A 16,658-nucleotide genomic window follows, 5' to 3' on the forward strand; every position below is an offset into this window, starting at 1 on the left:
CTGATGTGAATCGCTCTCTTAAGGTCATGCCACAGCATTTCAATCGGGTTGAGGTCAGGACTCTGACTGGGCCACTCCAGAAGGCGTATTCTGTGCTGTTGAAGCCATTTTTTTGTTGAATTACTTGTATGCTTTGGGTCATTGTCCTGTTGCATCACCCATCCTCTGCGGCGCTTCAGTTAGCGGACAGATGGTCGTACGTTTTCCTGCAAAATGTCTTGATAAACTCTGGAATTCATTTTCCCATCAATGACAACAATCCGTCCAGGCCCTGAGGCAGCAAAGCAGCCCCAAACCATGATGCTCCCTCCGCCATGTTTTACAGTGGGGATGAGGTTTTGATGTTGGTGTGCTGTGCCTTTTTTTCTCCACACATAGTGTTGTGTGTTCTTCCCAAACAACTCAATTTTGGTTTCATCTGTCCACAGTATATTTTGCCAGTAGTGCTGTGGAACATCCAGGTGCACTTTTGCAAACTTCAAACGTGCTGCAATATTTTTTTTGGACAGCAATGGCTTCCTCCGTGGTGTCCTCCCATTACTCCATTCTTGTTTAATGTTTTCCTTATTGTAGATGTGTCAACAAAAATGTTAGCATGTGCCAGAGATTTCTGTAGGTCTTTAGCTGACACTCTAGGATTCTTCTTTACCTCATGAAGCATTCTGCGCTGTGCTTTTGCAGTCATTTTTACAGGACGACCACGCCTAGGGAGAGTAGCAACAGTGCTAAACTTTCTCCATTTGTAGACAGTCTGTCTTACCGTCGACACATGAACATCAAGGCTTTTGGAGATACTTTTGTAACCCTTTCCAGCTTCATGCAAGTCAACAATTCTTGATCGTAGGTCTTCTGAGAGCTCTTTTCTGCGAGGCATGGTTCACATCAGACAGTGCTTCTTGAAACCAGTAAACCCAAAACAGGTGTGTGTTTTTAAAGGGCAGGACAGCTGTCAGCAACACATCCAATATCATCACACTGATTGGAATCCAGGTTGGCTCACTCCTAGCTCCAATTAGCTCTTGGAGAAGTCATTAGGCTAGGTGCTCACATACTTTTTCCTCCCTGCACTGTGAATGTTTACATGTTATGTGCAATTAAACCATGGCAACATCTAATGTTTGTGTAGTATTATTTTAAGCAGACTGTGTTTTTCTATTGTTGTGACTTAGATGAAGTTCAGAGCACATTTTATGACCAATTGATGCAAAACTCCACGTAATCCCAAGGGGTTCACATATTTTTGCTTGCAACTGTAATTCATAGGTCCAGCAGATGCCTTATATTCTTTTGCAGTGTACTTTGGAATAACTTCAGGGGTCACAAAAATGAGACTTGGAATTACTTAATACCATAAGCCATTTGTAGGCAACCCTCAGGCTTTGTGCAATGTCTAGGACGATGTGGTGCATCTATCATGTTGTGCCTAAACAAAGTAAAAAGAATTAGGATCAATATATTTCTACCATCACTGACAATGGAAACAATTGGAAGTCAGGTTTTTTTCTCCCTTTGCAATCACTAGGAAATCCTGCAGCTCCCTCTTTGGTCCTAGGAAAAGGAGGTCAGTATCATTGCCATTCTGCTAATAAGCAAAGAGGCAATGGGTTGTTTTGGTTTAGTGCTGTAGGAGAAAGTAAGTATTTATAATGAATTTGGTCCTGTATAATAAAGATTTGCATATTGTATATACATGCTTATGTCAGGGTGCATACCATGAATGCCTGAACTGGCCTTTGGAGCAACTCATGAGGGATAAAATGACTGCATGGCTTGTATTTTCTTATGCAGTTGTTCTGTTTTTCCCCAATGTTATGTTATGAAAAGTGTGTGTGTCAGTGTGTGTATTACAATTAATATATATTGATGATGAAAAATGGGCTGTCTCTTGGCATAATTGGTAGTACAATAGGTGTGTGGCTAATTGAAGTCAAAATATAACTTTCAGATTAATGAAAATATTTTTTTTTTAATATATGAACAGAAATAGCTCAAGTCATTGCCTCATACACAGCAACAGGCCCTGAACAGCTTACTCTTGCTCCTGGACAGCTAATACTTATAAGGAAGAAGAATCCTGGGGGTTGGTGGGAAGGAGAACTCCAAGTAAGTTATATATATATTTGTTTTCTGAGGTTTTCGCGGGTGTTTGTATGTAGGTCTTTGGTTATTCGGGTTTTCTCCCGCGTAAAATTAGAGGTCTCTTGGCAACGTTTCGACGAAGTCTCATTCGTCATCTTCAGGCTGGTGTCTTCGGCTTCGTGCTTCTAGGAGCAATGTGTGTGATCGCAGCTGTTTCTTTTAACTGCCAGTGGGGGTGTGAACTGATTGGGTGGGGGCTTGGCTGTGTTCTGATTGGGTGGAGGTGTGCTCTGATTGGTTGGGGGTTTGACTGTGCTCTGATTGGATGGGGGGCTGGCTGTGCTCTGATTGGATGGGTGTGTGTTCTGTTTAGGTGGGGGCTTGGTTGTGCTCGGGTTATATATATATATAAATGAAAACTATAAATTGTAGAACTAGAATTTAAAATTCATTTACTATACCCATAAGTAACGCAGACCATGTTTAGTATTGTGTAAGGTAAGTACGTATGTATGCCTGATTTGCTGAAAATAAGTTGATACTCCATTCTTATTAGGCTCGTGGGAAAAAACGGCAAATAGGATGGTTTCCTGCTAATTATGTGAAACTCTTAAGCCCTGGTACTAGTAAAATCACACCAACTGAGCCCCCTAAATCAACAGCATTACCTTCAGGTAAGTAATATTGTTGAATCTAATTATATATAGAATTCCCTTTTAGGAAAACTTTAATTCAAGGGATGATTTATACTGTTGCATTAATTTTTCTTTTAAAAAGCCAAATACATTTCAGATGCATTGTTCGAGTGAGTTACTGGCTAGTCTTTTACAAACCCACTGTTTTTTTGAGTGACTATTTTATTAAATCTAAAATATTGCTCTCAGTACTCCTTTCTGGGTATAACTTGCACATAAAATAAATAGGAGTGGCCAAGTTGTCTTCTGTATAATATTATCCATCATTATTGAACATTTTGTCAAATATTTTCTTGAACATAGTTTAAATATGCATGCAGATATCAGAAAGCAGCCAGAGATCATAAGGGCTTTGAATACAGTTTCCTTCACTTCAAATGCAAGTGACCAATTTCAGGCAAATTTTAAAAAATTAAAAACTCACGTTCAAACCTAAGCTTGCCAAAATGGAAATCAAAAGGATTCATATTGTGGAGTACTAAATTATATCTAGAAGCGAAACTTTCAACATCTCCAAATGGCTAGAGAGGTCTGATAGACAAAACATTTTTCCCAGTTCTTCGGAGCATTCTCTTCATAAAATCTATCCCCTAGAGTTAAAATACCTACTTTACCACATTCTTTAAAAACACTCTTTTAAGGGAATCTGCTGCCATTGTATATAGTAATCTCATGCCATCAAGCTAGTTCTCCTTTGGCAATTTTGCATCTTTATCAAAATAACCAGCTCATTCCTGCTTTCAGTGACCAGAAGCAAACATTTTATGCTTCACAGCAGTATTCCACCTAAAGAATTTTTCAGATAATGATACATTGACTAAACAGGTATCAGTCAAGGGAGGTAATTATATTCAGTCAGTCAGCCAGTCATTCAGAAACACTTTGGTTGGTGGTTTTGTTCATTTCCCTATAAAGTCAAGCTCATTAAATTCTCATACAAATTTCAAACAGAAGCATTCCAAGAAGGGTCATTGAGAGTCTGGTAGTGCACAAAACTGATATATGGAGAGGTGGAGTTTGATATACACAAACACACATACACATACTAAGGATACCACACATACCTGAATGGAAAAATATATCATTTATTTGTACACCAAGCTATTGCTAAAATATTTTAACTTCTTAATACATCAGCTGTTAGCATATATGATATTGCTCGGTACATGAAATAAATAGAGGTGGAATAAATGATCCTTGTAGTACTTTTCAACTGATTTTATTTTTTAAAAAAATCAAGAAACAGCTTTCAAAAGCCTTCAGCCACTCTGAAGTTGGACTTTAAGCCAATCCTTTTTAAAAATAGAACAATCCACTTTTCCTCTGTCTTGTCTAGCTGGAATTCTATCCACTCTTCTGCTCTTTAGAGATTCTTCACTGTATTTACCAGCAGGACTCATTAATTATTCTGCAAAAATAAGTTGACTTTCAAGAAAGTGGCTTAATACAGAAAGCGAAGACTCCTGTCTTAGTAGATGTTAGCTCACATTGTCATAATCTCCTTAGCAGCATTTTTTTTGTTTGGCCCAGCATACTTCAGTTCTTAAACTACCTTTCCATTCCCTACAGCATAGGCAAAGTAGCTTTGTCTGAGTCTTTAATTTCTTCTGAAAGAAGTAAAAAGTGGAGAACAATGAGTACTTACTGTATAAACTGAGGATCATGTAGCAGTGAAGGGAGTTGAGTAGAAAGAGAAACTAATAGTTCATCTTCATATCTAATCCAGTGATCGGAATGGGACTGGGTGTCATTCTTGAACTGAATAGGCTTTTGTCTCCAAAGTTCGGCATTGTGGTGGCACAGGACTTTTGCAGGTCCATATTTCTCACATTTTTTTTCTGCCTTTCCAAGATCTGGCAGAATTGGAATGTTCCAGGATCCATCAATCAAGCAATATCAACTCATAAGACCCAGGGGGCTGCCTTCTCTGTTTCTGCAGCTGGAACAGCATCCCCTGTCCCCTGAGTTCCAGATCAATCAATCCTAATAACCTTTAGAAACCCAAAGACCTGGTTCTCCCCTCAGAAGCCAGGCTAACTAGGCTGATTTAATAGTGTGTACCTAGAGCCTTTGTCTCTAGCATGATGATTTTGTTGTGTGTTTTGCTTTTTTTGATGTTGCTGTTTTTAATGCTCTTGTAAAGCACGAGTTGTTTGTTAGGTAAGCAGCATTAGAAATCAAATAAATACATAAATACATATGTTCATATACATGTCCATCTTGCCATTTTTAAAAAAAGAAGTGTTTTTGAAAATGTGAAATATAAAAGGGTGAGGAAAAGTTAGGAAGTTTTATGTAATTAAGATTCCACACAGCCAGTGCTATTTATACTTGGTCTGTGCTATAATCGCATAGAACAACCTGAGTTTGATACCAAAGCTTTGGGAAGCAAAAGTTCTGAATGTACCTTGAGCTTGCTGATTTGTGTGCAAGTTATATTATGAAGGCCTGTGAGTGATGCAAGTATTGACATGTCCCTTGTAGATAATTTTTTCCTATATGAAAATCTCTAGCCTTTCTAATTGTTTATTCTTTTACAGTGTGCCAAGTGATTGGTATGTATGACTACATTGCACAAAATGATGATGAACTAGCATTCAACAAAGGCCAGATCATTAATGTCCTTAATAAAGAAGACCCTGATTGGTGGAAAGGAGAAGTGAATGGGCATGTGGGTCTCTTCCCATCCAACTATGTGAAATTGACAACTGATATGGATCCAAGCCAGCAATGTGAGTGATTCTTTTTCTCAATAGTTGCTTAAGATAGTATTTAAAAAGAAACATGCAGCATTGCTATAACTCTGCTGTGTTTTGCAGAATGTGGAGCTTGGCTGTGCTATATATTTGCCTAACTCTCTTTGAAGACCTTCTATATTGCAAGCCTAAATTTGTGTTGGTTTTGAGTTCCATTTCCCTTGTAGCATGATACCTTTATCATTTTGCACCATGCTGTTTACATGCCTGGCTCATTTTCCTAGCTTGAATTTTGCTCATTGTTTTGTTTTGCTTATGTGTTGTTTTCCTCCTTTTTCTAGGAATCATATGTTGTCCATCCCCCACTCAGGCTTGAAAGTCCTCAAAGAGACCCACTATCCCATATCACTGTCCAGAGGGATGATGGGAGATGCAGCCTTGATCATGTGACTTCCAGCATGATCATCTACTGCCTTCTGAGTAGAAGAACACACTGCAGAGCAGTTTACCTCATTTTACACTAGTTGCATGTAATCGCAATGTTTTTAACTTAATATCTAAGATATAGAAGCAAAATTACAAAAGAGTCAAAAACACAGGATAGTGGGTCCTTTTGTGGCTTTCATACTTACCCACCTATTTCTCACCTTGGCATAGGTGCTTTCAAGGGTATAAATACTTTAAAATGCCTATTTTAGCCTTTTAAAAAAAGCATTTTTGTCATTGCAATTTTGTTATTGCAAAAAGACCCACTATCAAGGAATGCTGCATGTATTATTAAAATTGTTCCAAATGTCCATAAATCTGAGACTTGTATTTTTTGTTTTGTTTTGTTTTTCACTTGTCCAATGTACCTGGTGTCTGTCTTTTTCCTTTTTATGTACTACTAAAAGAACAGGATTTAGTCTGGTTTAAAGAAAACTAAAATGTGCTCAATTAAAAATTCAGCTTAAGGTATTTGTACCTTGTATTGTTATATGTTGGGTGTTCTTTTAGTATCTGTGAGTGTGTGTGTGTGTGTGTATAAATACATCATGGACAAGAAGTTAATTTCCTTCCATGTGCAAGAAAGGATATAAGTGTATAATACAGTTATTCCCATTACCTTATATTTTGCACGTTTATTTGTAACTACACATAATAAGCACCTTTTTGTTCTGTGTCTCAGATTTCTTTGGGTTTTTTTGCCTTTTTATATAAAAATAAAAAATATAGCATTTATCTATTTCTTGAGAATTAACATGCCTTTTCAAGTTGAAGTTTTATCATCACTGTAATTTAATGACTATGGAACAGACCCTTTAAGCAAGTATCTTATTTTGACAAAAGAATGTATAGAAATACCTTCCTGCAATTAATTTCCAATGTTTACATTTTTTTAAAACTAGACTGTGGAATTTATACAAGTAACATTAAGTGGAGCTTACAGTTAAATTTTATGTAGGTGTGTTGTAGCCTAAGCTATGTTTGTCTTTTAAATATTAGTTATAAGCTCTCAATTAAATATCTAGTGCAGCCAGCACATAGGAAGGAAAGCCCTATGCCTGAAGCACAATATAGCAACTTTACTAATAACCGTAACTTTTTCCGTTTGTTTATGTATTTTATCTAAATTTTCTGCTGGCAATGTTGTAATTCCTTATGTCCATTCACATGGTGCAAAGAACAAGAAAAGCTCCTTATACACTTGCACTTCAGTATTTTCATTGGTATGAATGTAAAATATATAAATATATAAAACCTGCAGCTTTAACAATTGTAATACAGTCTTTACAATTAGCTACATGTATAGATAATTAAATTCTTCCTATAAAAGCTAGACTAAATGTCTCTTTGTTCTTGTTCCTGCGTATCTATTGAATTTAGCTTAGTGACACTAATCTCAAAGGAATACCCCATATTTCAGTTGCAGTATCAAAGGCCATCAGCAGTGGCTTATTTTAATTTCCAAGTACAGCTGGTTGTTTTTCAACATGCATCCAAAGTGTCAGCATTGCTGGAATGCCAAAATGGCCAATACTAACTTTCCATCTCAGGTTCCTATATATATTTCAGTTTTTATCTGATTAAAATTTAAGACTATTTTTTCTTGAGATAGCATTCTCCAAGATCATGTTTCTCAAAAACTGCTACATACTTTTAAAAAATTTCTTTACCTCGGTGTGGAACAGCTACTTCTTCATTTCCTAGCAACTAGGTAGCCAGCTTTTGTATTTGTTGCAATATAAATTAAGCTTGTTTAATTAATCCACTGATTAGCGTCAGTTCCAGAATGTCCTAAATGAGAGGTTTTTTTAAAACACACACACACACACACACACACACACACACACACACAATCTAATTACGGTATTAAGTGAGTTTAAAGAGAAGCCCAATTATTGCTAGAATATTCTCTAAGGGAAGAATATCAATGTGGGAACTACTAATGGGAAAACTATGAACCCTGAATTCACCCTATTTTTATTCTACTTATTTGAATATATTATTGTCATCACTGCAAATTGCATTATTACTGTTGCCACCAATGAGGAACTAAGAGATTGGAATAAACTTGCATTTCAAAAATTGAATTTTCACTATATTCCACGTGGACGATTAATTTCTTGAAGCATAGCAATTTAATCCATCATTGTGGACTGAAGAATCTCACTACTGAGTTAGGGCCATTTTTCAAGTGGCTCATGTATCTCTGCATTTTGCTCCATGGTGAAACATTCAGTTATTTTCACAGTCAACATGCTACGATTCTTTTGTGCATTTTACCAGGCTTTTGTCTTAGATATCTTTATACACTCATTCCTTAGGAATTTAGTAAGAGTCATTGATTTGCGGGTTAGGAAACGTAATTTAGAGCCTACTAAACCATGAATGTACTAAGTATTCAGGCAGACTTGGTTGGTTGTTGAGTATTAATTATTATTATTATATTACCTCTCAGTAATATGCATATTAAATTGAAGCTATCTAACATGATGAGCAGGTTTAACTTGGTGATGAATGCATATTTCAGAGGCATATTGTTATTCCTTAGAAAAAGGCAGTAATATGAATCCTCAAGATACTATTCCTCAGCTCATACATACTGAACATCTATTGACCTATCTCCAATATCCCTTTTGGGAGAAGGGTTGTGGAAAAAGTGGTTTGGCTGAAGAGGCACCCAAACAGATTATCTGGATCTTTGCATGGAGATAGCATTAATATATATTAGTTAATATATTAATGCTGTCTCCATGCAAAGATCCAGATAATCTGTTTCCTTTGGGGTCCTATAGTATGAATAGGATAGCAGTAATTCACCTCTCAGAGGCTTTTAAATGTTCACCTTGAACATTATAGCAGACCCTGCTCTTTTGAGCACCCTCCCTTTTGGGATCCAATAGGCTCCTCGTTTTCCAAAGAGCTTTGAAGACCTGGCTTTTCTCACAAGCACTGAAGTAGTAGGAGGCTACAACTCATTAAAGTTATTTCTGGATTTGGGGCGTGTGTTGTTTTTGGGAGGCATTGGGATTTTTTGTGCTAGTTTTCATGCTTTTTACTGTATTATTGTTTACAAGCTGCCCAGGTTTATGGTGCATAAGAGGGATGGTAACATAAATCATTTAAATAAATGATACGATCAGAATGGTGTGTGTGATTGTAATGCTATTTGGAAATAACCGTGGGAGACAGGCAAAGAAATGCGTCCAAGGGAATGGTCAGATAAAAAGCAACTTAGTCCCCACAAGGAATGTGGATGGGGTAAGAGGCTCCGCAGAGACCCTTCCAAGTTTCCTGGGCTGTAAAAGGGATGGGGAGGTAGAAGTGTACTTTCTGTCTTGGAAGACTGAATGTTATCTTTGCAAGGTAGCCCAGAGAGGAAATGCAGCCAGATGAGCTAATTCTATTTTAGATAGAATTCTACTAAAGAGTTATATTAACAGAATCTTGCAAGTCTGAAAGTACATTAAGCCAAATGAATATTTTCAAGGCTTTACAACTTTTGAGCAAAGGCAGAATGGTATAGGAGTTGGCCAGGTTGCTATTTTACAAATGAAATTTCAAGCAAATGATAATGAATCTAAGAACCAAAATATGATTGTTCATGCATTTATGCATTGGAAGACAATAGATTATGGGGGGAGAGGGGGTTTACTTCTAAGTAAAATTACATTATTTTATATATCCTTCATAGTTTTATAGCCAGAAGATACTGAAACTTCAGTAGAAACTTTTGTCATGTCTTCCAGAAAGAATAGTGTTTAATTTAAGGGAACAAGAAATCTTATATGGGGTGACATAACTTCTGATTTATATAATTATAGAAAAATACAATAAATAAATGATATCTTTTAAAATATAATTACAAACCAATTTAAAACACTGTTTGAAATACAGAAATAGATTATATGGATCTATTCCTCTCTGAGAATTTCTCTCCCAGTATATTTTATTTCACTTCTAATAAATCCATCTGATACAATTAAGACTAAAAGAGGATAATATTTATAAATAAAAGAAATAAAAATTAAAATGAATAACTAACAAGACTTGAAGAGATATTTCTGTTTGGATTTGTATGTTACATTTTTGATCAATAAATGAAATATATTGTGTTTAGAAGCAATTTCCTCACCTTCAATATCTTTACATTTGAATCGAAGAATTTTCAGTATTTTATTAAAATGTATTGGGCCTGATGAGAATGTACTTATTCTTACCTATCTTCTCTTTGTTGGATTATCATCTCTTTCTTGACTAGCAAGACAGAGGAACTAGAGGAACTCACCAACCAGATGCCTTCTAACAAAGCACTCAGTGAAAATGGCACACTTGCAAATATTACTGCATTGCAATTCTCATCTAAAATTGATGTATTCGCTAGAGTGATAAAATTAACATCCAAAAAAAATCACAAGAATAATATTCTTTAGTATTAAGAATAAATAGCTTCTGCTTACAATATTCATATGAATCAAAAGGATGTGAACTATTAATCCACAAAGTCATAAAATGAAAACAATAATGGGTTTGTGACATTTCTATACAGAATTCAAAAATATTCACTGAATCATGCATAACTGTTACTGTATAAAGATAGCACTACAAATAGGGAAGAGATGATGCTGAATGTTAGAAATGGAGGACTGTCAAGAAGGCATAAAGCACCTTGTGAAGCTATAATTGAATCTGATTAACTTTAAGGAGCTATTAAAATAATGGGAAGTACACAAAGTTATTCAAATCAAATCTTCATTACGGTCATAGACCAACATAGAACTTTATTGTTTCTCTAACCTAAGATTTAATATATGGATTTCATGTTAGTCTGATAAAACATTCAGATTTTCTTTAAAATAGTAGATAAATTCTTAATTTACTGCATATAACCTAAAATTATTTTTAATAAAGTGGGATGAGAATCAAAGAAATCTACAAGGAAGTCAAAGAAAAGGTGATTTATTTACTAGAAGCAAGATTATACTGTAGTAATGTAGAAATGTGGTCATTTTCCTTTAGATAAATATTTGTCATAGGGAGACCTCTTTTTCTGGTAACTTGCAACCCAAAAGAGGCCAGAAGAGGATGATGTTTGGAGTTGAAGTTCTGCAAATGCTGATAGAATATAGTTAAGCAACAGGCTAGAAGCCAGGAGACTGTGACTTCTAATCCTACTCTAGGAATGAAAGCTAGTTGGGTGACTTTGGGCCAGTTGCTCTTTCTCACCCTAACTCATCTCACAGAATTGTTATGGAGAAAATAGGAGGAGAAAGGAGAATTAGACATATTTGCTGCCTTGAGTTATTTATAAAAATAAAGACATGATAAAAAAAAACTTAGGCATATAGAGGTCTCTGGCATTACATTCTACACTTTTAAGTCTCTTTTGCCATATTTAAAACTTAACATTTGTATCCTATTAATATTAGTTTTAGATTATAACTAAGAATAACAGAGAAAAAAAATAGCCAACAAGAAACTATCGTAATTTCATTTTAATGTAAAGGTGAATGTTCCTTTCAAAGTCATTCTGTAGGATTACCATTACACAGACAAATGAAATTATGATATTTTATAACTTAAATTTGATACCTAATTTTGTAATAGCTGATGGATGACAGAAAATGAATTCATTATATACAATAAATCTATGTCCTTGTAGAGTTTATTTTTTAGAAGAATGGACTCTCATACAGTGAAAAGTGTATCTTTATACCATAAGCTAGGTACAAAAAGTTACCAGGATTCTTCAGGGAAGCAGCAATACACGGTTACTGATGTGGACTAATGAATCCCATCCTGTCATCTTTATCTGGTTAACATTCTCTGCTGCTAATTGTCATAATTTTCATATCTAAAAGATTTTTGTATGCTGTATGAACTACTTTTAACTATATGCTCTATTTTTTCTTATTTTTTGAGTATAAACCATATACATATGGTTTATACATATAAACCATAATGTATATGTACATTATGTAGTTTTTACAAGAGTTCACTGCTGTGTGCAATAAATTGTACTCCTCTAACCAACAAAAACGAAGACAATCTGAATGTTATGGTGAGCACAAAGTGGTTAGGACTGAGGTTAAACTCAAATTACAACCTGGAAACTCATTTATCCTGCAATGAGAAGAAACTAAGGCAGTGTGTGAAAAATGGAACAAGAATGGATGATAGTCATCAGGGTGGTAGTTCCAAAAAAAATCAAAGGGCCTAATGCAAAGCTTCTTCATTATACTGTAGCTACAATCACTGTGATGGCAGGCTGGTAATAAAGTATGTCAGCTGGATTTAAAAAGTACAAACCTGGGTAGATTATTAGCTGTCTGTGTATCAAACATCAGCTTTCTAAGGTCTACAGCAAAAAGAAACGTTGCCTGGAGGAAGATTTCCAGACATTTTGAATTTGCTAGAGCCTTATGATGCTAAGGAATGAATAGTAGTCAATGTTTACATGTTGCCTTGTTTTCTTTTAATAACCAAGGCTAGTTACTGTTAAGCTAAATAACTCGACTTGTACCATGGGAAAGATGTATTGTTCATTGCCTAATGTGATATTTCTTCAATTTTTAATTTATTTATTAGCAGTGCTTCTCAGCATTTTAATATCAAGGAAGCCAGTGTTGCTTTTTAAAAATTTGTGTTTCTGGTTAAAAATAAAAAAGAAGCAGTTCTAAAAGCAACACCAAAAATTGGAAGCTATAAAAAAGGTAGCATATTGTTTCAGCCATATTTTTCAGATATATTATTGAACATGGAATATGTTTGTTATTAAACAATAACAAAATGTCATGGCTTTCAACACAAATCTTCCTCCAGGATAATGGAATCTGATAATGTTGTCCACCACAACTAGAGAGTATTAGTTGAGTTCACTAATAAAGTGACAACCAATTTGAGCAAACCCTCAAACATGCAAAACCTAACTAAAATGATACATGACGCACTAGAGCTCCAAATGGAAGTAAGGTGTCTCTGAAAAGCAAAATTACAAAATGCATAAGAGTTCTTAATCATTTCCACTGTTCAACTTAGTCACATATTTTAAGGAATCCAGCAATCTGAGAAAGGCTACTTTAAAATGTAAGTAAGAAAAAATATTGGATTCTAATATAATTGAGTAAAAGCCTTAATTAATTAATTTAATTAATATGCAGCCCATCTCACTATCAAGCGACCCTGGGTAGTTTACAGCATTGTAAATACAAGTACAAAATGTTAAAATATTTAAATATTAAAATAAGCAGAGAGTAAATAAGTTAAAAACCAAAGCAGATTAGAGGAGTGGTGAAATCTAAAATTTGTTACTACCGGTTCTGTGGGTGTGGCTTGGTGGTGGTGGGGGGTAATGTAACGGTGGGCGTGGCCATTTTTTTTTAACTTTTAAAGTTAAAAAAAAAAAGCCGATCAGGCAACTCAGCTTGGATTGTCAGAGGCATTTAAAAGAAAAAAAGCCTCTGCCAATTAGGCAACTCAGCTTGGATCGTCAGAGGCTTTTAAAAGTATTTTTTCTACAACCTCTGAAGAGATTGTAGAAAAAATGCTTTTAAAAGCCTCTGACGATCCCAGCTGAGCTGCGCAATCATCAGAGGCTTTTTTTTTACTTTTAAAAGCATTTTTTCGGCCAAAGAGGTTGTAGAAAAAAATGCTTTTAAATTTTTTTTTAAAAAAGCCTCTGATGATTCCATGGCTCAGCTGGGCATGGAAGGGCGCAGGGATTTTTGCTACTGGTTCTCCGAACCACCCGCTTCCATCGCTACCGGATCGAGTGATCCGGTCCGAACCAGGAGCATTTCACCCCTGGATTAGAGGTAGATTCTTTCTCCTAGACCACTAGCTACCGCTAGCATAGAATGATGCCCCCATTAGGGTTCGAGGCCCTTTTCCTCGACCTCATCTATCAGAATTTCTTGAGTGGGGACTTCTGGATCTTCTGGAAACTGCCTCATACTAAGTCAGATCATTGGTCTACTTAACCAGTAGTAGAAGATTTAAGAGATTCAGAAATAATAGTGGAGTTGTAGGCATTGGGCCTAGGAAGCTTTTTCTATATACCCCAGTCAACTGTTGACATTTTGTTGATTTGTATGCCAGGTTTTAATGCATCATTCATTAATTTGGAAAGAAGCTAGACATCCTTCACTTTTTTCCCCCTTGGGCTGAGGTTTTGGCTTTCAAGAGGCATATTGGGAAGGACTTCAGATTTATGAACGAGGTCAGGACACAAATTTGTTTCATTTTATTTATATTTAAAGGTAATTCAAATTAAACCCAATTAATGTGATTTCTATCAAGTCATGAACTTTTGGAGGTCTCTGGAGGCACCCAAGGCTTTTGAGAACCACATAAAGCTCTGAGTTTAACTATCAGAGTATAAAAAATACAGATAATGAAATGCCAACTTGAAAAAATAAACTAAGATATAGATGAGCAAAGCAGGGGAGCAACGTAAAACTAAACTAAAACAAAGGATGTTAACAATAAAAATATGTTTTCCAAACTGGAAAGTGAACTTCATAGTATCTGATTGCTTCAGAGTATATATCTTCCTGGGCATATTGTATATTTATATGTGAATGACTCTGGACTATTCACTCACTCTCAGCCCAACTTATTTCACAAAGGAGTTTTGGGTAAAAATGGAGTTCGTGAATGAATGATATCTTGAGTTCCTGGAAGAAATGCGAGATATAAATCAATCAAACAAAGTACATACAGAGTATTATTAAGCAATAGAATGTTTACAAACAATGCTTTAGCTGGTCATCAACTAAAATAGATTTCATTTTGACTAAGGTGGTAAATTGCCTTACTTAAAATGCATGATCTGGTGCTGCTCATTAATTCAAATTCTGTCCTATTAAACAAAATCTACAAAACTATATAGAAACCTGGCTTTCCAATTAAACAATATTATAATGCAAAAACTATAAATACATATTTATACATACGTACAAATTGGAGTACAGTGTTCTTAACTGCTTTATGCACACACACGTGGAAACTATGGGGTGCTAATCTTTTAAGCAAAATGTTTCTATTTTCTCCTTTGGCTACTGTGAATGGAGCAATTCAAAAGTATAAAGGCCCATTTTTTCAAAATGTTAATATTTGCAGTTTGGCAAAGTAATGCCAAACAAATTTTACTGTAATGCTATTTAATGCTTTAAAAAGCATTTATATGCTTATATGTGAAGCATTCAATCATGTTAAATTCTCTTCTGCAATCTGAAATTGTTCAACTTGGATACATTTTTCAGATTTTGTAACATTATAGCATTAAAATGGAGCATATTTGAAAGAGAATGAGGTTTGAGTTATTTGCAGTTTCAATAGCAACGGTCAATCACTAAACATCATCATGTGGATTTTATGCAGAATTTTGTTAATAATCAAAACAATAAATAGTACCTCTTTCCTTGTGTTTTTCAGGGTGTGCCGATTTGCATCTTCTAGACATGTTGACACCTACAGAAAGGAAACGGCAAGGGTACATTCATGAACTCATAGTAACAGAGGAGAATTATGTGAATGATTTACAATTAGTAACAGAGGTGAGCTTAATCGTTCATTATTAAAAACAACACTTCCCCAGATTCGTTTATTACTTGCTAGAGTCAACATAGTAAGGTATGCCTATGGGACATAGATGATCTTTACATAAATAATGATCTTAAAGTGCCTTTTTTCCTGAATTAGAACTTGAGCCAATTGGTAAATTTTCCTGATGCTTGCAAGCCTTCTTGTTCATGTAATTGTGTTTTGGCTACTCTGAGTTAAGCAGCTAGTGAATTTAACGTTTTCTGATGCAATCACTGAGATTTTAAAGTGCTGATCTTTGACTATATTACATCCTATGAAATTATCAAGGTGATGCAGGAAATGACGTTTTCAAAACTTTGATCTTAAGCTGAGAGCACAAATGAAGTACAGAGTAAGTTCTCTATAAATTGTTTATTTAAATCTTCAGATCTTTCAGAAGCCACTGATGGACTCTGAACTGCTGACAGAAAAAGAAGTTGCTATGATTTTTGTAAACTGGAAAGAACTTATTATGTGCAATATTAAACTATTGAAGTAAGTTATTTTGTAAACATATTTTGGTCAGTATTGTAATATGTTGGGGAATCTTTCTATTTGCTTGGAAAGGAAAAATATAGAAATCAAAATGATGTTCTTTTTCATCATTTTTGCAGACCAACAGTGTGTGTGTGGGGGAGACAGGATGGTTCTGCAAAGCCGGAAAGGTTGGGGTTGCTGCCCTAAAAAATATCAAACGTGGCCCACGGCCAGCAAAAGATAACCCATCCCTTTGTAAGTGGATTTGGAGGTTCCACAATTGAAGCTTCACACACGCACATTCATTTGCTACTTCCGCGACCCATTTCCGAATGGGCTGCAGCCAGGGGTTGGGGACCCCTGTTTTAGGGAACTGAAAGGTTCTGATAGTTCTGAAGATGAAGCCACATTATAGGTGGGCAGGATTCTGTGAAGATTTCCAGGTTCTTTGTTTTCTGACAGATACACTTCTTTCATACCTTATGCTATAGTTTCCAAGTTTTCTTTCCTCATAATGGAAGGAAACCATTGCAATGATCAGAGGAAACTCCCAGAGCAGCAGAAATAGGATTCAGTAGCCATAGATTGTTAATCCCTGCATTTTCAGAAAGTTCTCCTGGTTCAAAAAGCTCTTCCTAATGAA

General features: G+C 35.4%; 1 protein-coding gene across 7 annotated transcripts in view; it reads left to right on the forward strand.

Moving 5' to 3' along the window:
- Nucleotides 1-16,658, forward strand: part of ITSN1 (intersectin 1) — a 100,051-nt gene that overhangs the window by 70,454 nt on the left and 12,939 nt on the right. For all 7 annotated transcript variants that reach the window (XR_015728204.1, XR_015728203.1, XR_015728205.1 and 4 more), the window contains exons 27-31: nt 1,982-2,103; nt 2,636-2,753; nt 5,315-5,506; nt 15,389-15,510; nt 15,927-16,033. Coding sequence is in view for 4 of the 7 variants with exons in the window: in XM_034436797.3 (XP_034292688.2) it covers nt 1,982-2,103; nt 2,636-2,753; nt 5,315-5,506; nt 15,389-15,510; nt 15,927-16,033 (661 nt within the window). In the remaining 3 variants the exon portion in view is untranslated. The remainder of the gene's footprint in view (nt 1-1,981; nt 2,104-2,635; nt 2,754-5,314; nt 5,507-15,388; nt 15,511-15,926; nt 16,034-16,658) is intronic.

This window comes from Pantherophis guttatus, chromosome 5 (assembly GCF_059756535.1).
Source record: "Pantherophis guttatus breed Tessera chromosome 5, ASM5975653v1, whole genome shotgun sequence".
NCBI classification, from domain to species: Eukaryota; Metazoa; Chordata; class Lepidosauria; order Squamata; family Colubridae; genus Pantherophis; species Pantherophis guttatus.